The sequence below is a fragment of the Symsagittifera roscoffensis genome, chromosome 7, assembly GCF_963678635.1.
Source record: "Symsagittifera roscoffensis chromosome 7, txSymRosc1.1, whole genome shotgun sequence".
NCBI classification, from domain to species: domain Eukaryota; kingdom Metazoa; phylum Xenacoelomorpha; order Acoela; family Convolutidae; genus Symsagittifera; species Symsagittifera roscoffensis.
The window spans coordinates 18,150,374-18,173,613 of NC_087068.1; the positions used below are offsets into that span (position 1 = coordinate 18,150,374).

The following is a 23,240-nucleotide window of genomic DNA, read 5'->3' on the forward strand; positions in this document are numbered from 1 at the left end:
CACGCAGAGAAAATACAAGTGTCTCATCAACAGGATCATAAAGTTGTGAAGTCCCCAGTACAGCAGGCCGCATAGCTCAGTCGGTTAGAGCATCGTGCTAATAACGCGAGGGTCGACATGTCGAGACTGTCTGTGGCCAATGCTTTCTCGCGAGAGAAAGAATTGATTATATTTTTATGACACGACGAAAAAAAATTTAACTTACAATAGCTCGGTTGGTTAGAGCATCGTGCAAGTAATGCAAGGGTCGACAAATCGCTCCTGTCTGTGGTCAATGCTTCCCGCAACAGAAAGAGAATAATTTTCTTTATGACACGACAGAAAAAAAAAACATTTTTAAATCTGGAGAGAAAAAACTTCAGTAAAAACGCGAACAGCAGCAGTTTTCATTACAACTAAATTGAACACCTTCTTTTTGGAATAGCTGTTCGAAAGCATCAAAAATAAAACTTCAGAGAAGTTAGAAGTTTCTCATCACTACGATGATATAGTTGTGAATTCTACGCTACACCAGGCGCATAGCTCAGTCGGCAAGAACATTTTGCTAATAACGCAAGGGTCCAGAATTCGAGCCTGTCTGTGGCCAATTCTTCACGCGAGAGAACGAAATGATGCTATTTTTATGACACGAATAAAAAAAAATTTCAACTCTGAGGAGAGAAAACTTCAGGAATTACCCAGAAGAGCAGCAATTTTCATCACAACTAAATTAAAAATATATTTTTTTCGGAATAGCGGTTTCAAAAACATTAAATAAACATCTAAAGAGAACTTAGATTTCTCATCATTACGATGACAAAGTAGTGAATTCAACGCTAGACGAGGCCGCATAGCTCAGTCGGTTAGAGCATTGTGCTAATAGCGCGAGGGGTCGAGAGTTCGAGCCTGTCTGTCGCCAGTGCTGCCCGCGAGACACCGGAATGATTATATTCTTTATGACACAAAAAATTCATTAAAAAAAACGAATTTAAAAAAATCAATTTCAACTTTGAAGAGAGAAGTTCAGGAAAAAAACCCGTAGAAGAGCAGCTGTTTTCATGTCAAATAATTTAAAAATCTTCTTTTCAAACAGCCGCTTCATAAAAATCAAATGAAACATATAGAGAAGTTAGGTTTCTCATCATTACGATGATAAAGTTTTGAAGTCTAAGTTACATCAGGCCGCATAGCTCAGTCGGTTAGAGCATCGTGCAAGTAATGCAAGGGTCAACAAATCGCGCCTGTCTGTGGTCAATGTTTCCCACTAAAGATGGGAACTAATGTAATCTTGATGGCACTACAAGTTTTAAAAAAAACTTCAAAGAAGTTACAAGTGTCTCATCAATAAGATCATAGAGTTGTGAAGTCCCCAGTACAGCAGGCCACATAGCTCGGTCGGTTAGAGCATCGTGCTAATAACGCGAGGGTCGACAGTTCGAGCCTGTTTGTGGCCAATGCTTCCCGCGAGAGAAAGAATTGATTATATTTTCATGACAAGACGAGAAACCATTCAACTTCTGACGAAAAACTTTCTGGAAAACAAGACGATTTAAAAAATCAGCTTCTGACAAAAAATTTTCTGGAAAAAAACGCAGAAAAGCCAGTGTTTCTTCATAACGAATTTTAGAAGCCTATTTTTTGAAGAAGAAGACGTTTCGAAAAACCTCAAGTTGAAACACGCAGAGAAAATACAAGTGTCTCATCAACAGGATCATAAAGTTGTGAAGTCCCCAGTACAGCAGGCCGCATAGCTCAGTCGGTTAGAGCATCGTGCTAATAACGCGAGGGTCGACATGTCGAGACTGTCTGTGGCCAATGCTTTCTCGCGAGAGAAAGAATTGATTATATTTTTATGACACGACGAAAAAAAATTTAACTTACAATAGCTCGGTTGGTTAGAGCATCGTGCAAGTAATGCAAGGGTCGACAAATCGCTCCTGTCTGTGGTCAATGCTTCCCGCAACAGAAAGAGAATAATTTTCTTTATGACACGACAGAAAAAAAAAACATTTTTAAATCTGGAGAGAAAAAACTTCAGTAAAAACGCGAACAGCAGCAGTTTTCATTACAACTAAATTGAACACCTTCTTTTTGGAATAGCTGTTCGAAAGCATCAAAAATAAAACTTCAGAGAAGTTAGAAGTTTCTCATGACTACGATGATATAGTTGTGAATTCTACGCTACACCAGGCGCATAGCTCAGTCGGCAAGAACATTTTGCTAATAACGCAAGGGTCCAGAATTCGAGCCTGTCTGTGGCCAATTCTTCACGCGAGAGAACGAAATGATGCTATTTTTATGACACGAATAAAAAAAAATTTCAACTCTGAGGAGAGAAAACTTCAGGAAATACCCAGAAGAGCAGCAATTTTCATCACAACTAAATTAAAAATATATTTTTTTCGGAATAGCGGTTTCAAAAACATTAAATAAAAATCTAAAGAGAACTTAGATTTCTCATCATTACGATGACAAAGTAGTGAATTCTACGCTAGACGAGGCCGCATAGCTCAGTCGGTTAGAGCATTGTGCTAATAGCGCGAGGGGTCGAGAGTTCGAGCCTGTCTGTCGCCAGTGCTGCCCGCGAGACACCGGAATGATTATATTCTTTATGACACAAAAAATTCATTAAAAAAAACGAATTTAAAAAAATCAATTTCAACTTTGAAGAGAGAAGTTCAGGAAAAAAACCCGTAGAAGAGCAGCTGTTTTCATGACAAATAATTTAAAAATCTTCTTTTCAAACAGCCGCTTCATAAAAATCAAATGAAACATATAGAGAAGTTAGGTTTCTCATCATTACGATGATAAAGTTTTGAAGTCTAAGTTACATCAGGCCGCATAGCTCAGTCGGTTAGAGCATCGTGCAAGTAATGCAAGGGTCAACAAATCGCGCCTGTCTGTGGTCAATGTTTCCCACTAAAGATGGGAACTAATGTAATCTTGATGGCACTACAAGTTTTAAAAAAAACTTCAAAGAAGTTACAAGTGTCTCATCAATAAGATCATAGAGTTGTGAAGTCCCCAGTACAGCAGGCCACATAGCTCGGTCGGTTAGAGCATCGTGCTAATAACGCGAGGGTCGACAGTTCGAGCCTGTTTGTGGCCAAAGCTTCCCGCGAGAGAAAGAATTGATTATATTTTCATGACAAGACGAGAAACCATTCAACTTCTGACGAAAAACTTTCTGGAAAACAAAACGCAGAAAAGCCAGAGTTTCTTCATAACAAATTTTAGAAGTCTTTTTTTGAAGAAGAAGATTTTTGAAGAAGACGTTTCGAAAAACCTCAAGTGAGCAAACGCAAAGAGGTTACAAGGTTACAACAGCAGAAGATTATGAAGTTGTGAAGTCCCCAGAACAGTAGGCCGCATAGCTCAGTCGGTTAGAGCATCGTGCTAATAATGCGAGGGTCGACAGTTCGAGCCTGTCTGTGGGCAATGCTTCCCGCGAGCCACATGAAATAGTCTTTTCTTTATGACACGACGATTTAAAAAATTTAACTTCTGACGAGAAAATTTCTGGAAAAAAAACGCAGAAAAGCCAGAGTTTCTAACGAATTTTAGAAATCTTTTTTTCAAGAAGAAAACGTTTCGAAAAACCTCAAAGTAAAAAACGCAGAGAAGTTACAAGTTTCTCATCATTAAGACCTTAAAGTTGTGAAGTCCCAATTACAGCAGGCCGCATAGCCAGTCGGTTAGAGCAACTTGCTAATAACGCGAGGGTCGACAGTTCGAGCCTGTCTGTGGTCAATTCTTCCCGCGAGAGAACGAATTGATTTTATTTTATGACACGACGAAAAAATACAATTTCTGACAAAAAAGTTTCTGGAAAAAAAAAACAAAGAAAAGCCAGAGTTTCTTCATAACAAATTTTAAAAGTATTCTCTTGGAGAAGAAGATGGTTCGAAAAACCTCAAGTAAATATATTCAGAGAAGTTACAAGTGTCTCATCAATAAGATCATAAAATTGTGAAGTCCCAAATACTTCAGTCCGCATAGCTCAGTCGGTTAGATCATCGTGCTAATAACGCGAGGGTCGACAGTTCAAGCCTGTCTGCGGCCAATGTTTATCGCGAGAGAACGAATTGATTATATTTTATGGCACGACAAAAAAATACAATTTCTGACGAAAAATTTTCTGGAAAAAAAAAACGCAGAAAAGCCAGAGTTTCTTCATAACGAATTTTAGAAGTCTTTTTTTTGAAGAAGACGTTTCGAAAAACCTCAAGTGAACAAACGCAGAGAGGTTACAAGGTTACAATAACAGAAGATTATGAAGTTGTGATGTCCCCAGTACAGTAGGCCGCATAGCTCAGTCGGTTAGCGCAACGTCCAATTAACGCGTGGGTCGACAGTTTGAACCTGTCTGTGGCCAAAGCTTCCCGCGACAGAAAGAGGATAATTTTCTTTTTGACACGACAAAAAAAAAACATTTTTAAATCTGAAGAAAAAAAACTTCAGTAAAAACGCGAACAGCAGCAGTTTTCATTACAACTAAATTGAATACCTTCTTTTTGGAATAGCTGTTTCGGAAGTATCAAATATAAAACTTCAGAGAAGTTAGAAGTTTCTGATCATTACGATCATATAGTTGTGAATTCTACGCTACACCAGGCCGCATAGCTCAGTCGGCAAGAACATCGTGCTAATAACGCAAGGGTCTAGAATTCGCGCCTGTCTGTGGCCAATTCTTCACGCGAGACAACGAAATGATGCTATTTTTATGACACGAATGAAAAAAAAATTCAACTCTGAGGAGAGAAAACTTCAGGAAAAACGCAGAAGAGCAGCAATTTTCATCACAACTAAATTAAAAATAAATTTTTTCGGAATAGCGGTTTCAAAAACATTAAATAAAAATCTAAAGAGAACTTAGATTTCTCATCATTACGATGATAAAGTAGTGAATTCTACGCTAGACGAGGCTGCATAGAGCATCGTGCTAATAGCGCGAGGGGTCGAGAGTTCGAGCCTGTCTGTCGCCAGTGCTGACCGCGAGACAACGAAATGATAATATTCTTTATGACACGAAGAATTCATTAAAAAAACGAATTAAAACAAAACAATCGTAGAAGAGCAGCAGTTTTCATCACAAATAAATTAAAAATCTTCTTTTCAAACAGCCGTTTTATAAAAATCAAATGAAACCTACAGAGAAATTAGGTTTCGCATCATTACGATGATAAATTTTTGAAGTCTACTTTACATCAGGCCGCAAATCGCGCCTGTCTGTGGTCAATGCTTCCCACAAAAGATAGGAACGAATGTAATCTTGATGGCACTACGAGTTTAAAAAAAAACTTCTGAAAAAAATTTCCTGGAACAAACGCAGAAAAACCGCAGTTTCTTTATAACGAATTTTGGAAGGCTTCTTTTCGTAGAAGACATTTCGAAAAATATCACATAATAAAGTTTTTCATGAAAAGGATGATAAAGTTGTGAAATCTACCTTACAGTAGGCCGCAGAGCTCAGTCGGCGATACCATCGCGCTAATATAGCGAAAGTCGACAGTTGGAGCCTCTCTGTGGCCACTGCTTCACGCGAGACAATGGAATGATTATATTCAATGACACGAAGAACTAAAAAACAACTATTTTAACACTGAAGAAAAAAAAATTTCAGGAAAAAACGCAGAAGAACAGCAGTTTCCAACACAAATGAATTAAAAACCTTCTCCACGGAATAGCCGTTTCGAAACCATCAAATAAAAAAATTCATAAAAACTAGAAGTTTCTGAAACTCAACTTCTGGAAAAAACGCAGTAAAGCATCAGTTTTCATCGAAACTAATTTTATATATCTTTCTTCAAAGATGACGTTTCGAAAAACAGCAAATATATAAACTCAGAGAAATTACAGGTTTCCCATCAATAAGACTATAAAGTTGTGAAGTCAACCCTACGAACGGCCGCATAGCGCAGACAGTTAGACCAGCGTTCTATAATGCGATGGTCGACAATTCGAGAGTGTCTGTGGCCAATGCCTACCGTGAAAGAAAAACATAATTAAACTCGTTATGACACGACGAACAAAAACTTGAAGGAAAAACTTCTGGAACAACGCAGAAAAGCTGCAGTTTTCAATACAACTAAATTTTAAAATCTTCTTTTCGGAATAGCCGTTTCGAAAAGATCAAATACAAAAAAGCAGAGAAGTTATAAGCCTCTCATCAAAACGACAATAAAAATGTGAATTCTACCTACCCTACAGCAGGCCGCATAGCTCAGACGGTTGGAGCATCGGGCTAAATACGCGAGAGTAGACAGTTCGAGCCTATCGGTGGCCAAGGATTTCCTCAAGAGAAAGGCATAGACACTCTTTATGAAACGGTGATTTAAAAAAAAAAGTATTTGAACTTCTGAGGAAAGAGTTTCGGGGAAAACGCAGAAAAACTAGTTTCTTCAATACTAGTTTTAAAAATCTTGCTTTTGAAGACGACGTTCCGAAAATCATCAAATGAATAAACTGAGAGAAGTTACAAGTTTCTCATCAAAAGGATCATAAACTTGTGAAGTCAAACCTACAGCAGGCCGTGTAGCTCAGTCGGTTAACGCATCGTGCTACTAACGCGAGAGCCGACAGTTCGAGCCTGTCTATGTGGCCAATGCGTCTCGCGATAGAAGGGCACAATTATATCCTTTATGACACGACAACTTAAAAAAAACATTTTCAGCTTCTGAAGAAAAATTTTCTGGAGAAAACGCAGAAAAGCAGCAATTTTCATCACAACTAAATTTGAAAATCTTCTTTTTGAAAGGCCGTTTCGAAAAAATCAAAAATAAAAACGCCGAGAAAATTAAGCTTCTCATCAAAAGAATCATAAAGATGTGAAGTCTATCATACAACAAGCCGCATAGCTCACAGGGTTAGAGCATTGTGTTAATAACGCGAGGGTCGTTAGTTCGAACATGTCTGTAAAAAAGTACCTGAACAAACTGGTTTTATAAAAAAACTTTAAAGGTTTCAAATCTTCGCTGAAATTACAAAAAAAACTGAATTTGAAGTTACCGTCATAGTTGTCTACAGCACAAGAAAGATTGTGATGTGACAACTGACCTGAACAAACTTCAGCAGACAAACGAAAGTCCGACAATTCAATTTTTAACGGAAGTTTTTGTTCAATTGTATCTATTTTGAAAAAGAAGGTTCTGCCGGGGCGCAAATCTCTGCCGCTACCGCTTTGTCCTGTGGCCAAGTGGCAAGAACAGTATCTACTTAATTCGAATAACAGCAAATAATTAAACTCAGACACGATAGAAACTTTTCATCAATGTGTGAAGTCAACCCTACAGCACTACAGTGGGCCACGTAGCACAGTCGGCTTCAGCACCTGGCTAACACCGCAATGGTCGACAGTTCGAACCTGTCTGTAGCCAAACGTTCACGCAAGGGAAAAGCACAGACAACCTTCTTTTGCCAGAGCGAAGAAAAATAACTTCAAAAATCTGAAAAAGAAGCTTCTGGAAAAAACGCAGAGAAGCAGCATATTTCAAAGAAAATAATTTTAAAAAAGTTCTATTCGGAGGAACCGTTTCGAAAAAAAAATCAGACAAACAAACTCAGAGAAGATACAAAGTTTCTATCAAACCACTGATGATGTTGTAAATTCAGTCCATCAGAAGGCCGCTCGAGCATTGTGCTAGTAAGGCAAAGTTTAAAAAATAGAGCTGCATGTGGCTGAGGTTTCCCGCGAGAGCAACGCATAGACATATTCTTTTTCATACTGCGAACAAAAAAGTTTCAACTACTGAAGAAAGAACTTCAAGAAAAAGCAGAGAAGCAGCAATTGTTATAGAATCTATTTTTTGGAAAACTTATCTTCCGAAGAACCGTTTGGAAAAACATCAAACATTAAAACATCAAAAAACTTTCTTCAACTCGATCTTCAAGTTATGAAGTAACCCCTACAGCAGGTAGCATAACTCAGTCAATTATCGCATCAAGCAATAACGCGAGGGTCGACAGTTCGAGCGTGACAATAGCCATAACTTCCAGAAGAAAAGGCATAGATTGAATCTTTTTGAGTGTGAATCAAAAAATCACTTTCATTATATGAGAAAGAGCTTCTGGAAAAACCGCAATACTTTTCATCAATACTTTAGAAAAAATTTATCGGGAAGAGCTGTTTCAAAAAAAAAACTCAAATAATTGAACAAAGAGAAAGATACAGGTTTTCTATCAAACCAATGACCAAGTTAAGGGAGTAAACCCTATTAATTTCAAGGATCTTTTATGATTCACTAATATTGGAGAAAAAAAAGAGAACTTTCAGCTTTTTGGAGAAGCTAGCATCAACAAAAAAAAAAACATTTTTATTCCACTTTGAAATCTTAAAATAAAAACCCAATTCAAAATCTCAATTGGAATTGGAGAGAAAAACAAGCCTTCCTTATTAAAAAAATGAATTCGAAATAATTTACGAAGAAAGTTAAAGTCCAGTCGCGAAAAATCAAATGTGAACCAACAAAGTTTAAGTTTAATTCAAAGACAAAAACAACGTTACCTTTTATAAGTTAAGTTTTTTACACTAATGAAAGAAACGCAAGGAACGTTCTAATGAACGTTGTTGTGGTAAAAAAAAATGAAATATAGAGGCGAATCTTCGCTTCGCAATCACTAGCGAGAACCAAAAGCAGCTCTAGAAAGTGATGCAACAGAAAAAAAAGAAATAGGCCTCGAATTAGTAAAAATTCGGCTAGGTCTAAGATTCGATCTGCAACCTACTGCAATCTATAGATTTCATAACTCACGCACTAACCTCTCAGCTATGCACGCTTAACCACCAAAAAACACTAGTCACAAAGAAATCAGCTACATTTGCTTATAAATTGCCAATGTCATTCAGCAAAAGTGGCACCAAATACAAAAGGACAGAGTTTTGCAACTAATCACTTGAAATATAACAAGCTGAAGGCACCCATGCTAATTTAGCATGTAGCACACATAAAGCATGAAGCCACATTATATATAAATTATGCTTTTCAAAAATTGCGAGATATATTGAGTTCGAAAATTTCTGAAATCAAGTTTAATGATTGTTATTTAGTTTGAAACAAATAGCTTTTTTCGTTTGAGTTGATGAATTGAAATTGCATCAACTGTGTTAACTTATAACTATTCTAATGTCAAAGCACATGCTATCAAAAAGCTGTAAAGATGCCGCAAAAGTGGCACAAACATTAGGTTAGAAAAAAGAGGGTTTGTAATAATACACTAAGCTGACGCTAGTGTTAAAAAAGTCTTTCATAAGCAATTGTTCTATCAAGAATTCGAGGAGTTACTTAGAACAGTTCTAGTTATTGCTCAATTTAAACTATCGAAAAAATAGAAATCGGCAATTAAGCTGGCTGTTTTTTAGTCGGAAAAAAATCATTTTAACAACTCCCTCGATATGAAGGTAGAAATCAGGCCTTTTGAAATAATTTCAAGCCGGTTCTAACGATAAATCCGTTAAGAAAAACAATCCGTTTGAATTTCAAATGAAAAATACTAGCCTTCAAAAAGCAAAAAACCATAATTTATAGATGGTTGCCGGAAATTGCGACAAACGTTATCATCCAGACTCCCAACGAGGGAATTTGTCGCATATATCTTTCGGATACCTATCCTCTACACCAATCCGCAAATTATATAAACACAAATGGGGTTGAACTGAAAGTCCAGTTAAAGTCTTGAAAGGCCTTTACTATTCCTGAATTTAACTATACTGTGAACAGCGTTTCCAACGAGAAAACACTTTAAGTCTAGTACTCGGTTGCAATACATCGTTTTTGCATTGTGAAGTTGTTTTGATTACTAACATAAACAGTGATCGATTAAAAGAATAATCACAAATAAAGACAATCAATCTTGAGAAAAATCATTAATTTTTTGAGAGTCCCTTCAATTTAGATTTTCGCAGCGTTGTTGAATTGAATCAAAACTGAAAACAACTTACCCTACACATGACTGTCTCATCGTCGGTAGATTCACTCGGAGGGTCACTACAAGTGTCCACAATGTGACTGCTGACAAACTCGGAGATGGCACTGGAGTCAGTCACCCCGGCATCGTTGATGTCATCTCCTGGTCTCCCGTTGAAGTCTCCACACAGACCGGAGAAGGTGAAATCGCTTCCAGAGGAAGAGGACTGGAATCGCCTATCCACCAATATAGCTGCTCGGGTACCTAAAGAAACAGGGAACATTAATTATCTGGGGGAGCCAGATATATCCGGCACAACATTGATGGCTTTGTAACATATTAACTTTAAAATGAGCGTTTGGCATAAAACTAAACATTCATCAGCTGAGGTTTTTTAAGAAAAAAAAAACCGAAAATGGCATGTCAAAATAACAGATTACGACGGTAGACATTTAAAAAAAATTAATGTCAACTAACCCCGAAGCCTAATCTGGAGTTAAATTATTTAAGTTGACCCGAGCGCCCATTGAGCTAAGACTTATTTGCAAGAGCTCATCTTGCAAATTGCTGCGCACGAGCGATTTGAACTAGCAATCATATGCTTGCTGGGTACCATCACTACCGAAGCGACACAATGCCACCAGTATAGTATAGTATGTTCACGTTTATTCGACATACTTTATAATTTTAAACCGTGATTTTTTTATCCTCTCGGAATAAAGTAGAGGGGAAGACTGTATCATTATATCTATTTTTAATGCGAAATAGTCGGAGACTGGATAGTAGGTACTTAAACGATAGAGTGACCAATGTTTTTGTTAAAAAAATAATGATTTATGATAAAGTTAATCGATAGAATTTCAAAATATTGGTGAGACAGAGACAATATTCTGCTCATCAATCAAAAATCTTGATTTTTCTCTCTTACGTAATTTTTTCAAACACTATTTGTTACAATTTTGCGGACTTACTTCCGTCCCATCTCAGTGTTACGTTGAATCCGCTGTTCTTATCATTGTAAGTCACAAAAGTGTCGAAATCATTTCTGTACACGATAGAAAAGGTCATGTCAGGTCGATCAACAGTCAAAACATCTTCATCTGCCGGCATGAAAGCCCCGTTGATATTTGGTCGGCTGTTTCTCCTCAAGGTCAGTTCGAGGCCTGATCCGGGACCCGGACTGAAACGGGCGCTGATCTCTTTGGCACAGATTAGTCCGGCTGTTCCACAGAGCTGGTTATTGGACTAAAAGAAAGAAAAAATGAAGAAAAAAAATCGTATAAGTGAGTAATTATGAAAAGACCTTCGAGCAGTAAAATGACTAAGAATAGAGGATGGTCCAAATAACTTACGTAGAAAAATGGCAAGTTTTTGAGTTGTTACAGACTGTTTTTTTTAAACTGGACTGTATGAAAAAGGCAAGAAAGACGGAGGCACTCATCATACTTCGTCTTCGTTCTCCTTTAATTTTACTGGATCAGCTTTAAGCGGTAGCAAAATAGGTAGTGCATCAAGCTTTCAATTAAAATGTCACTGGTTCGAGGCGCTAGAATACCAGTAGAAACTGCCCAGACCAGAAAAAAAAAACATCAAATCTTATGTGGAATTTTATCAGGGACACGACAGCTGTTTATATAAAATGCTAAAGCGACCTTTTCGGGTCATTTAGATTGAATAAGAATGGTCTGAAACTAAAACAGCCTTAAAAGACGAGATAAAAAGACTAATTTACAAACTAACAACTCGCAAACTGCACTTGAACTAGTTGAGTTAATTGAACTTACCAAAATAGTTGCGATGGGTCCCTGTGTGCCCTCCTTGTGGACCCTCATGGCCGCATACTGACACACCCCCTGGTGACTGTACTGGAGTTGATCGAATGACCTCACGTGACTCTCCCCGTTGAGGGAGCAGACTGCCTGACAGGCGGAGTAGTCGCAGTCCCAACCCCCACTCACACAACTGCACACTGCACAGCCACTAAAACAGAGAAGCATAATCAGTACAGATTACTATTCTCTTACTAATCTGTTACTATCCAAAATAGTAAAGCAAATTAATTTTAACATTTAAAATAAAATAGCTTAAATTAACAGGAGTAGCCGGTTGATGTGTTGAACATGTTCATTCAAAGAAAAATTGGAAGCATTTTGAAGTGATTAGGCTATGGCTACAAACTAAGGAGCTGTCATAGTGATTAAATTAGTTCACAGTTTGATTTCAGTTTCATTCTAAGTTGTTGCAATCTAGTTAATCTATCTGTCTGGCGCTAACTGGTATTTAACGATCGGAGTTGTCTGTCACCTCCGGATGACCGCTATTTCATTGTCTCCGACTAATATTCTACATTACCGTTCCCAAACTTAACGGATTAATTTACTTATCAAAACCGTCTTTTCACAGAGCCCAACTTACAATGCGTGGTCCTCTCCACTGGCATAGTCTACCCCGTCGTAGAAGCAAGGACAGTCCACTGGTTCCACACAGGCCACGTCACCACTGGTGCCCAAGTGCTTAAAAAGACACATTTTAAAGTAATTTTTCAGCTCATGACAACGGGCTCGAAAGCCAACAAAACTAAAATTAACTAGTGAAAGAAAAAACTTTCATAGACTTTTTAAGTTTTCAGAAATTAACTAACTGGTTTTACAAGTTGGACCTAATTTGCACCCACCATATACAATAACGTGACTATACCAAATTAGACAATAAAAATATTCCCTATTTAAAAAAAATAGATGGTTTTCATTTTGATTGATGGCCATAACACTAACTGCATGGACTACTTACAACCATGACCTTTCCCTCTGGACACACACATCCACATGGGATTCTGTCTGCCTCCTCGCAGAAGGAGTGGTGAAGTGTTCCCAGCTGCACATCCGCACACGTCTTCTGGCACGAGTTGAAGTCTGAACACAGAGAAAAGTGAGATGGAAACTGATAATGATAGGTTTATTTATTTATATTTCAGTAGGGATTACAAAAATCAATCACATTGTACAAATTCATAGAACTAAATCAAGGAAGACCAATAATAATAGTCTACCTAGGAGCATCAACAGGCCATAAGTCCTGATTTTTTGCCCCTAAAAGATTATGATGATTCTGTAATAAAGAGATGATGATTCTGTTCTGAAAATAGATGATGATTCTTAAATAGATGATGATTCTGATATGCAAACATTAACTTTGGATCCAAATGATAGATTAGTTGAAGTATTTCTATTATGTTACCATGAATGCGGCTATTTGTGTTTTTTCTTTTCAATCGTATGTGTGTACTTTCTAGAAAAAGCTCAAAATACAAAGTAAGCAGTGAAAAAGGGAACTTAACACTGACCTGATTTGTAGACTAGTTCTCCCGCACACTCGACAATGACGTCATCCTCACTCGGACAAGAGTCATTCACTTTGGTCACACCATCCTCACAGTAACTGACAACATCAAAAAGTTTTATGCAACGCTTACGTAACGCAAAAAAAAAACGAAATATTCTTAAGTAGGCACAACAGGTCAAGGGGATTTCTAAGTAAATAAATCTAGTCTCATGAGCTCAAAAAAAAACAGTTCAAAAATTCTGTGCGACTGACAATAAGTTCCAACTATGTATATAAAGAATCGAAGAAGTTAGCAGTGCTTACAAAGTGAGTACATTTCCCACAGTCCACACAGCCCCGTTGTCGACCATGTCTCCGTCCTGTCCCTTGCACTTGCAGTCCTCCAGACTGGTGCACATGTCACTCTCCTGAGAGTTGAGGTAGAAGGAGGAGTCCTCACACTCACACCCGTCCAGCACAGTCCTAAACAAAGCAAGGAAATCCGGTTGCAGTACGAGTAGTACAGAATGACCAGGACAAATTTTTTAAAAAATTTTGTTTGTTTTTGTGAAATGTTTTTCCTAGTGACACTGAAAAACTTCATAGCCTGCTCGCCCGCTTTATTCGCTCGAACTGAAACTGAAAAACAAAAAAAAATTAAACGGATTTTCTTGACATTCAATCAAAATTTTGGAAACTTTTAAATGTGAATAACAACTTATGGGTATCTATAATGATACCTCACTCGATCCAAACTAATGATTATTTGTGGTGCCAGAATTTGAATAAAATAAAAAAAAACAACACCCGGAGACAGAGCTCCTCTCCACTTTCACTCGTCGGAATAATTACAAAAGTAATGCTGAATGTAAAACTCCAGTAACTTCAGTGAAATAATTGTTTTATAAGCTGGTTGCAGCAAACGTAGGACCCAATGTTCCCTTGGCTGCAATCATTGGGCAAAACAAATTTTATACAAATTTTTTTTTTATAATTTTCAAAATAGCTTTTGGGAACCCCAATCAAGCGGAATATAATTCAATCTGATATCACACTCAATCTTTTTAAAGTGCTCTTCAATTTAACTGATTTCGAGTCGGAACCATTAAGGTAGTCAAGTTTATACAATTTTTTTTAAAGTTAAGGGTGACTGAATGAGGTGAAAAAATGAGAAGTCAGAATAAGTAAATGTAAGACTATAATAAAACAAGGATAGCCGGTTACTGTGCAAGTAGCACAGAATGTTCCGACCATAGTCTTAGCAAAAAAAAAACTCAAATTAGTGTAGCTTTTTCTGCGTGGTGTGATATGATAGAAGGCAAGGATCTGAACGAAAAAAAAGAACTTGGGTATATTTGACATTCATAGTAAAATAGGCCAATTGGAAAAAAGTTTGTGTAGAGAAATGACAATAAAAAAGAAAAAAATTCGTTAAACAACGAAAAAAAATTCAAATTTTTTTGCAGAAAATTTTTGAATTTTGAAATTTTTGAATCCCGGATTGGCGCTAGAAAACACCAAAAACTAACTTAACGCGAGTAAAACTAAGTTTTTACGGCTTAATTTCAGCATAAATAAGCTTTTGTAAGCCTGCTCAGCCTCAACTTATCACCTTGAAATTGGACCAAAAATCAAAAATTTCAAACTGGCTTTTCTCGACACTGAGAATTTAAAAATAATAATAATGTCTGTCGAATCAAGACTGAATGGGTTTTAATATGATATATCAAACAACCTAATCCAACGATTATGCGTACATGATTTTGTGTGGAAAGCAAAGAAAAAGAAAAAACCAAAACACCCAAATACAATGTTCCTCCTAATTTCTCAAATGCTGGAACAGTTAAAGTACAAATAAATTGGGAGGTCAGTCTCTCATCAAATTTTGTCTAAAGTAGTCGGAAACCAATAATTTTCGAACCATTTTTTCTTGACTGCGTAAGAATTTTTTCAAATTGCTTTTCGCATCTGAATCACGACTAAAAGAGCTTTGATATATTACCAAATTTGGCACCCTACGAGCTTTCCTTGAAGTGGTCAACATTGGCTGGAAAAAAGCTCTTAATCTATATTTTCTGTCCACTCCTCGAGATTGTCGGAACAGCAAATTGATGAAAGTTGAATGGTATAGAGCAAATGAAATAAAAGCCAATTTTCAAGTGAATATCTAACTGAAAAAAAAACGTTCAAGTTTTCCATTTTCGTTCGTTTTGTCCGGATAACTTAAATCAGCTCAGAATTTTACATAGTCGAGTTTACCTGTCGCAGAATGCCATGTAGGTGTCGTTGGAGTGGAAGTGATTGACTTCGTCACAGCTGCCAAATTTGCACAGATTCACACTCGTTTTGTACTTCAGAGAACCCGAACACGTCTTGCCAACCACTGAAAACAGATTTCAAATATAGTCAACGTCAAGTTGTTGGCAATATCTTTTTCGCTCAACGAATCTGAACGAAGTTAAATAACCTCAAACTGCTCATTTCGACGTTGGATTTAAGTTTCTCTTTTCTTATGTTGAAATGGTCCCCGCCTGTCGAAATGAGCAAAAAGTTGATTTTCGACGTCCAAATGAGCAGTTTTACGTTAATTTCAGATGACCGAAAAACAGTATTGCCATATTTTGTTCCAATACGTATAATTTCTTCATGTGTGAGCTGATTTCGACTTTTATTTCTATTTCGAGAGGTGAAAAAGTTTTGAGCATTCGTTCAACAGGTGGTCAACATTGAAACATCTCAGAACACCGTAATTCCAAATTTCTATACATTTCAAAAGAAAAAGATTCAAACAAACTGTACCGCAGTAGTACACAAATAAACAGCAGCATACTACCGACACAACTCTTCGAAAGATCATGACAACAATTCGATACTTGGAATGAGAGCACACGATTGACTCTCGCCTTTGAAGAATTGAGTGAACTTACAGCATTTGTCGAGTCCCACAGCCGCTTGCCAGCTGGCACCTCCCAAAGTGGCGATGCACTCGTCCACTTTCCCCTTGCCCTCTGCGGCCGCAATCTTGTTCAGTGCTTCCAAAACATACGCCTCGAAAACACTGCAATCCGCTTTGGCTTTGAGAGTCGGGTCACTGGTTCCAATGGTCGCCTATGAAAAGGATTTGTGTTGATTTCCTATTTCAAAAACACCGATTTTCTGAAAATTTTAAAATTATTGATTTCAACGGCCAGCCAATTACTGATCTCTAAATTGGTATACTTAACATCACCACCAAGAAAACCCGAACCTCGAAAGACGACCAGTGGCTACAACAATTATAACTTAACAAAATAGAAAATTTTCGAATAGAAAACTCCCCATTGCATCCCAAAAAGTATAGAAAAAAGACGCAAAGACTCAGCTTATATCTGAAGTTATTTCATTAGCATTAGTTACATCCAAAATTTCTAGTTTCTAATTTATCGAACCGATTCTTTACCAATTTTGGTTCCAATATTCCAATTTTTTGTCCATAGTGAAACAAAATCAGATTTTTGCCAAAATTCGAAAGAAAAAAGCAAAAAAATTGAGTCAGTTTTGCACAGTTTAAAGGCTGTTGATGCATTGAAAGTTTTCGGAAACTTGGTGCTTCGCGCTTGAGAATAGCCCCCATTTAACTGTACCTGACAGATGTCCTGTTCGCACAGGTGGATGAACAGTTTGGGGTCAAGGTAGTCGTTGAGGCACTGGAAGAAGGCCTTGGCGTTCTCGTTGCCATCTGCGTCCATCTTTCCACAGATGTCGATCTCAGATTCGAACTGATTCCTGAAGTACGCAAAAACTTTTTGAATCAAAAAGTATTGATAACTTAGTGCATTTTGCTATCCTTCAAAAGATGAAAATGATTTTTTCAACATTTTTGAAATTCCAAGAAGCAATGATTTTTTTTAGAAATTAAACTAGATCATATAAACTGTTTTCATTGAAATTCAATTTGATGCAGAATAAAAAAAAGTGGATTTAAAAAGCTACCCTGCTTAGGAAACCCAACACTGCAATGTTCTGAGATTAGACAAAATAGCCTTAGAAACACGTGTGGTGGACTTACGTCTGACACGTGGTCACTTCTAAGTCTGGCACACTGCCAGTGACTGAGATGCCCTCCGCACAGTTGAGAAGGGAACCACAGCCTGTCTGGCTCTCTCTGAACTGTTTGTCATCCCCTGAGTGTCCATTGTAGATACCGCAAAGACCTTCCAGCTAAAATGGATAAAATTCGCCACGTGAACATCAATTCCACAGGTCTAAATCCAATAAATTTCACGACGTGAAAACAATGCAAACTTAAATCTGAAATTCAAAATAAACCATAAAAAACTTTTCTATTTCAAACGAAAAGTTAAGAGTCTAGAGAAAAATGAGTTGCAAATGCAGCATTTTAAAGTCGAAATCAGTTTGCTTTTCTGCTAACGCTTTAACGTAATATTTTGCTTTTTTTTTAAAATTTTAAGCAGTAACGAATGATCGAAGCCAATTTTAAAAAATTTTCCGTCGTTAATTACTCTCTCGGCTTATTTATCAGTTCAATACAAATTCTGCTAACTGAGTTTTGGAATGAGCTGTCAGCTGTGACGAACACGTGGTTGTCCTGGTTGTATGTGATTGAGATGAGACCTCTGCTCTTGCAGAAGATCATCACTTTGTAGTAGAGACCTTCAGTGCCACTTGGCCGAACCACTTCGTATCGGTAACAGTCGCTCTCAGGATCATTGAAACTTAAACAGATACAAAGCATAGAGGTCATCAAGGTCAGTCAAAGTGCCATTGAAGGTCAATGAATTTCAAAATAGTTTCACCAATTGCTTAGCGTTATAATTTTGTTGGATTTTGCAAACCCAGGAATCTGGAATTATCCAAAACTGTTTTTATAGTTAATAGAAATGCACAAAAATCTTCAGAATCATTATACAAACTTTTATGTTCTATAAAATCATTTGCGGAGGGGACTCCACAAGAAAATGAAAACGCCTTGTGCTTTCTTGAGGGGATTTATCAGTGCTTGTAAAATCTATAATATCAAGTAGTTCACGCTTTGACACACGGTAGTTTGATATACTCGCGATTTTAACCCAAAATTTCGATACTAAAAAACTTACACCATGGCCCTGGCGCCAAGGGGTTCGGACAACTGGCCTCCCTCTCCTATCTCGATTGCGTCACCCTCAAGTTTGACATGCAGTCTCTTGCTACTGTCCGTGAATCCATTCTCGTACACGTAGAGCTGAACTGTCTTCAGACACGCGGACCTATTTTAAACAGGAAAAAAATATCAACAATGACATCAAAAAAAATTTTAAACAAAATTTTAGTTTTAGAGAAAGCATGAAAAACAATAGTTCTCTGCAAAATCATAATTTATCAAGAAAACCAATATTTTTTTTTTGTGATTTGAGCCTTGATGGACAAATATCTATCGCTCGACAAAGTGATTCAATTAACGGGAGTGATTTGCTTAAAGAACGTTTAAAAAACAAAGTCGCTCTGCTTAAGTGAGAACACGTGTTAATCGCAGAAAAGCTTTTTGTGAAAATTTACCTGTCAGTATCGCTACATCCTTCGGGACTGTCGCTCAACGACGCTCTGTCGGGGTGGTTTGTGGTAGTCACAGTCACTCGGAAATTCTGCTGGTCGGAATCTTCGAACAGAACCAGCTCGACATCTTTGGCGCCCAAAGCGAAGTAGGCTCCGTCGAACGTGGTGTAATGGGGATGTCCGATGACTGAACAGCTTCGCTTGCAAGGTCGGCTCTCACACTCCCAAATTCCGTATTTGGAACAGACGCTGGAAGCATAATGATATCATAAAATCAAAATTATGAAACAGACTGTCTAGTTGTTCATAGGAGTTTAAACTTAACGATACTTTCTAACTAATAATAGGAAATGACACAAGGCATGAATAGCTATCGGACCATTACTTCGAACTTAAACCGTATGAGGCAGTCGCTTTCGGTTGTATAATTTGGTTACACATCAGTAAACTCTGAATTGATATTACTTTACAGCGTGCCAAAAAATCAACACTTTTTCATAATCCGAATAATTATTTCTAGTGAGTGTGAACATACCACATGAGACAGTCACTCCTGTGAGTCTCTCCGATGAGGTAGTCGTCTCTGTCTCCATATTTGCACGTGCACTCCTCCGCCTTCACACAGCCGTGGGGCGCCTTAGCCTCTCGGTAGAACCCAGGAGCGCAGTAACAGCCAGGCAGAGCTTCCAGTGCTGCAACAGAAAAAAAATATATATTCAGGCCGAGCTGCTTTCAATTAATCTGGAACTCAGAGACATTCTCATAGGAATCCGCAGAACTAGTCCTGAAATCCGCTTAATTAAGATATGTTTCGATGGGGGCACAAATACGATGGGAAAATTGTGGAACAAAAGGCGGTGAGTTTGGCTTTTGACCGCGAGTGTTGCAGATTCCATGTACATGATGTAGATTCTATGTACAATGTGAATTTTAGCGAAATATGCGTAGCCCATGGGTGTTTTACTTTCTAGGCTCAAAATGAACCCAATTGGTCACTCAATTTATAGAAAGTTCCCTAGCATTTCGTTAAGCTTCAAATGGTCTCAACGCGATACTTCATGAAATATTGGAATACCTAGAAATTTCAATAACATGACCATGGCATAGGAATTGAAATTAGATATAGCATGTTTAACGGGACAAAAGACTCGATGAAGATAAAATAATTAAACCGGCAAGCATGAGTCGTCTTTTTATGAGACCAGCTATTTGTATGGTTTGCATTAAGTGGAGTTGAGCGACACTGACCTTGAATGGAGTTGAAGTTTTCCAAGTACTCGTTGGGGTCCTCGCCACAGTGGGCCTGGTGTCTGGGGGCCAGAGTGGTGAAGTACTCGTTCTCCTTCTGACACACTTTGGCTACAACACAAATTAACACACTCAGTTCAAACTTTCAATGTGGGAAAAGTATGTTAATTGATGTTGTAGAGAAAAAAGATCTCTAAAAGAAGCAAAAATAAAATATGGGTCCCATTATTTTTGAGAAAACTTGATAAAGGCCCGGAAGCAAATGAACTTATTTTTTCTGAAGTTAACTGAAAATTTTCGACAGGATACCATCGATAATTTTGGGAAAGTACTATTCTACTTGACCATAAATGTTTTTTTTTTGGCTCTGACTTTGAAGAAAACAGAATATTTGATTGATTTATAGTGCAATTCGATTACTATTCGTGGCAATATTCACAGGGCCATGCAAACATGACTCACCGCACTTGGTCCACTCATCATTGCAGAGAGATGAAGACACACACTGGTAGTGGTATGACTCAAATATTCCACACAGCTGCTCATCAATGAACTCCCTCCTCTCCTCCTCAGAAGAGAGACTCTTGTCCATGGAGGCGAAGCAGTACGTCATCATGCACACCTTCTCGTACTCTTGTACGAACACCTGAACAGAAGAAGATCAGAAGGAGGATCGAATTGGAAACACTTTCACCAAACTTTTCCACTCGGCGACGTTTGAAAGCTGGCTATATAGTCCAACGACCTTCTCTACAGAATTACTTTAAAAAAGAACCCATTATGGGTCTCTGCTTAGCCGTTTGATAAGGTCAAGTTAGGGAAATTATTCATCTCTACTACAGAATCAAGGAAAAATATTTTAATGAAGCTTTGACAATTATTGCATACTACCGATTATAACTTTTTCCTTAGTTTCTTGAAAATTTATGTCTCTACTCACGAGGTCTGTGTTCTCTGCGCACTGTTTGAAGATGCCGACTCTCAACTGGGCACACTCCTGGGCTGCTCTGAGACAGGAACTGCCACTCGCACTGCACGTCTTACTCACTCTCACAATGTCCTATGAGAAGATATACATGCTATTAAGATAAAGGGAATAAAAGGAGAACTGACAAGATCAACCTGCATGAGAACATCACATGGGAGTAACCAAAGCCAATATGGAAATTGCAAATGATACCAATTATGTTGCTGATTGAAGACTATTTTCAATCAGTTCGTTTTATTGGTAATCATTTTGATTTGTTGAATGATCCTGTACATGACATCTTAGAAAAAAACTTTGACAAAAGCCTATCGGTCTAAGTTTTTTAAGTATTTTTGAGAATTTGTAATTTCAAGATCCATTTTCAATAAATTTTAAGAAAAAAACAATAAGATGAGTCCTAGAAAACAGAAATAGGCGTACGTTAGGTCCAACAGTCCAGGACCTGACGAGGTCTTCAACTGATGACGCAGTCTGCTTGTTCTTCTTGGTCATGTCATTTGTCCAGTCGTCATCTGCATTACCACACATGCCCACGATCTCATTGGAGAAAGTATGGTCCATTTTGATCTAGAAAAAAAGGGAAAAATACTATAAAAAAAGAGGTTAATTTGGACAATTACAAAGAACATTGAATTTATTTTTTTCACAAAAAAAATCGAAATTTGGCATTCTGTTGCTATTTGTACCTTAAGATACCTAGCGGATTAAACGATTTGTTTTTAATGATTAATGAAAATTAAGTTTTATAAAATCAGCGATTATTTCAGCCTGATGGCTAAAACTTTCCATTATTCTGTTCTAACCTCGAAGTTGTTTCGTCCGTTCCACATGATGTAGACTCCGAATGATCCAATCCTCACTCCCCACGTCTCACTGCTCAGTTTGCTCACTTGCAATCCAGTGTGGGTGGACCTAATCAAAGAAAAAATTCATTGGTTTTTTTTGGTTAAATAACACAGAGGCGAAGCAAAAAAACTGAAGACAAAAAACGAAATGAGCCTCAAATTAGCAAAAAAAGGCGCTATGTGTCGGATTCTAATCTGCGACCTAGCAAATTTGAGTCTCACGCACGAACCACTCAGCCAAGGATGCTTAAAATCCCCAAAAAGTAGTCACCAATAACGCCGGCTACATATGCTAAAAAATTGCCAATTCGATGCAGCAAAAGTAGCACCAAATGCAAAAAGACACAATTTTGCAAGTAATCATTTGGAATATAACAAACTAAAGGCACTCCCACTACCTTAGCATGTAACAAATCGGAAAGCATAAAGCCATTTTATAAACTATGCATTTCAAAAAAAAATGCGAGATATATTGAATTAGAAAATTTCTAAAATTGAGATTTAATTTTAGTTATGTTGTTTGAAACAAATAGCAACTTTCGGTTCATTCGATGAATTTAAAATGCATCAACTGTGGTAATATATTAATATTGGAATGTCAAAGCACATTCGATCAAAAAGCTGTTAAAGGTGACCCAAAAGTGGCCCAAATATGTATAGTATAAATATAAATACACGAAAAAATCCAAATTTATTGCCATCATTACCCGACACGGATATGCAATTATTGGTGCTGCACTATGGTTTATACAGTGTCTCAAGTTCTTAGATGTGAAAACCCTATTCAAATCTTGAACAAGCTGATTACGGATAATAAAGTGAACAAACCTTTAGAGTTGTGCAGTACAGCAAGAAGATTGCCAACATGTGTATGCAAAAACTCAAATAAGCCAATTTTTCATTATCCTAAATTATCAGCCTCTTTTTCTTGAAATTATAAACACAGAGGCGACGCTATGCGAGAACACAAAAAGCAGCTCTAAAATGCAATAAAAAAGTAGAAATAAGCCTCGAATTAACAAAAGATTTGGCTACGTCTGAGATCCGAACCTGCGACCTAGAGATTAGGAGTCTCGCACGGAAGCCTAACACTTTTAATGAACGCTTTTAGTTGCGAGTTAGGTTAGAAAAAAGAAGGTTGTTAATAATACACTAATGTAAAAAACCTTCCTCCCAGCAAGTGAATATATTTAATCATAATTTTTTAGACTGCTACATTCTGGATAATGAAGAACGGTTAGGAAATGTTTTCTATTATTTAATTAAGTAAGATCTAGTATTTTTCTTTTTTTTTCTGATAAAGGTTCATTTTCTGGTTTTTAGGCGAAAACCAGTAAAGGTTCCTTTTCTGCTTTTAGGTGAAAACCACTCAAAATGAACTCTAAGTGGTCAAAAAACTAAGTTTATACATTGAGAATTTATTT

The 23,240-nt window shown here is 37.4% G+C and overlaps 1 protein-coding gene and 6 non-coding genes across 7 annotated transcripts in view; 6 read left to right on the forward strand and 1 right to left on the reverse strand.

Annotated features, from left to right (window-relative positions):
- Positions 1 to 21,463, reverse strand: part of LOC134851932 (SCO-spondin-like) — a 116,675-nt gene extending 95,212 nt beyond the window's left edge. The window contains exons 1-19 of the mRNA XM_063868207.1: positions 21,392 to 21,463; positions 20,924 to 21,043; positions 20,446 to 20,629; positions 19,984 to 20,094; positions 19,271 to 19,427; positions 18,739 to 18,984; positions 18,300 to 18,449; positions 17,747 to 17,918; positions 17,252 to 17,403; positions 16,827 to 16,968; positions 16,131 to 16,311; positions 15,463 to 15,586; positions 13,528 to 13,686; positions 13,226 to 13,320; positions 12,673 to 12,794; positions 12,298 to 12,395; positions 11,667 to 11,862; positions 10,854 to 11,127; positions 9,917 to 10,146 (exon numbers count right to left, since the gene is read on the reverse strand). Coding sequence (XP_063724277.1) covers positions 9,917 to 10,146; positions 10,854 to 11,127; positions 11,667 to 11,862; positions 12,298 to 12,395; positions 12,673 to 12,794; positions 13,226 to 13,320; positions 13,528 to 13,686; positions 15,463 to 15,586; positions 16,131 to 16,311; positions 16,827 to 16,968; positions 17,252 to 17,403; positions 17,747 to 17,918; positions 18,300 to 18,449; positions 18,739 to 18,984; positions 19,271 to 19,427; positions 19,984 to 20,094; positions 20,446 to 20,629; positions 20,924 to 21,043; positions 21,392 to 21,463 — 2,985 coding nt within the window. The remainder of the gene's footprint in view (positions 1 to 9,916; positions 10,147 to 10,853; positions 11,128 to 11,666; positions 11,863 to 12,297; positions 12,396 to 12,672; positions 12,795 to 13,225; positions 13,321 to 13,527; positions 13,687 to 15,462; positions 15,587 to 16,130; positions 16,312 to 16,826; positions 16,969 to 17,251; positions 17,404 to 17,746; positions 17,919 to 18,299; positions 18,450 to 18,738; positions 18,985 to 19,270; positions 19,428 to 19,983; positions 20,095 to 20,445; positions 20,630 to 20,923; positions 21,044 to 21,391) is intronic.
- Trnai-aau (transfer RNA isoleucine (anticodon AAU)) lies at positions 66 to 139 on the forward strand. The gene has a single exon. It is a non-coding gene; the product is annotated as a tRNA-Ile (tRNA).
- Trnai-aau (transfer RNA isoleucine (anticodon AAU)) lies at positions 1,360 to 1,433 on the forward strand. The gene has a single exon. It is a non-coding gene; the product is annotated as a tRNA-Ile (tRNA).
- Trnai-aau (transfer RNA isoleucine (anticodon AAU)) lies at positions 1,721 to 1,794 on the forward strand. Its single transcript has one exon. It is a non-coding gene; the product is annotated as a tRNA-Ile (tRNA).
- Trnai-aau (transfer RNA isoleucine (anticodon AAU)) lies at positions 3,015 to 3,088 on the forward strand. Its single transcript has one exon. It is a non-coding gene; the product is annotated as a tRNA-Ile (tRNA).
- Positions 3,344 to 3,417, forward strand: Trnai-aau (transfer RNA isoleucine (anticodon AAU)). Its single transcript has one exon. It is a non-coding gene; the product is annotated as a tRNA-Ile (tRNA).
- On the forward strand, positions 3,969 to 4,042 carry Trnai-aau (transfer RNA isoleucine (anticodon AAU)). Its single transcript has one exon. It is a non-coding gene; the product is annotated as a tRNA-Ile (tRNA).
- Positions 21,464 to 23,240: the final 1,777 nt, after the last annotated feature.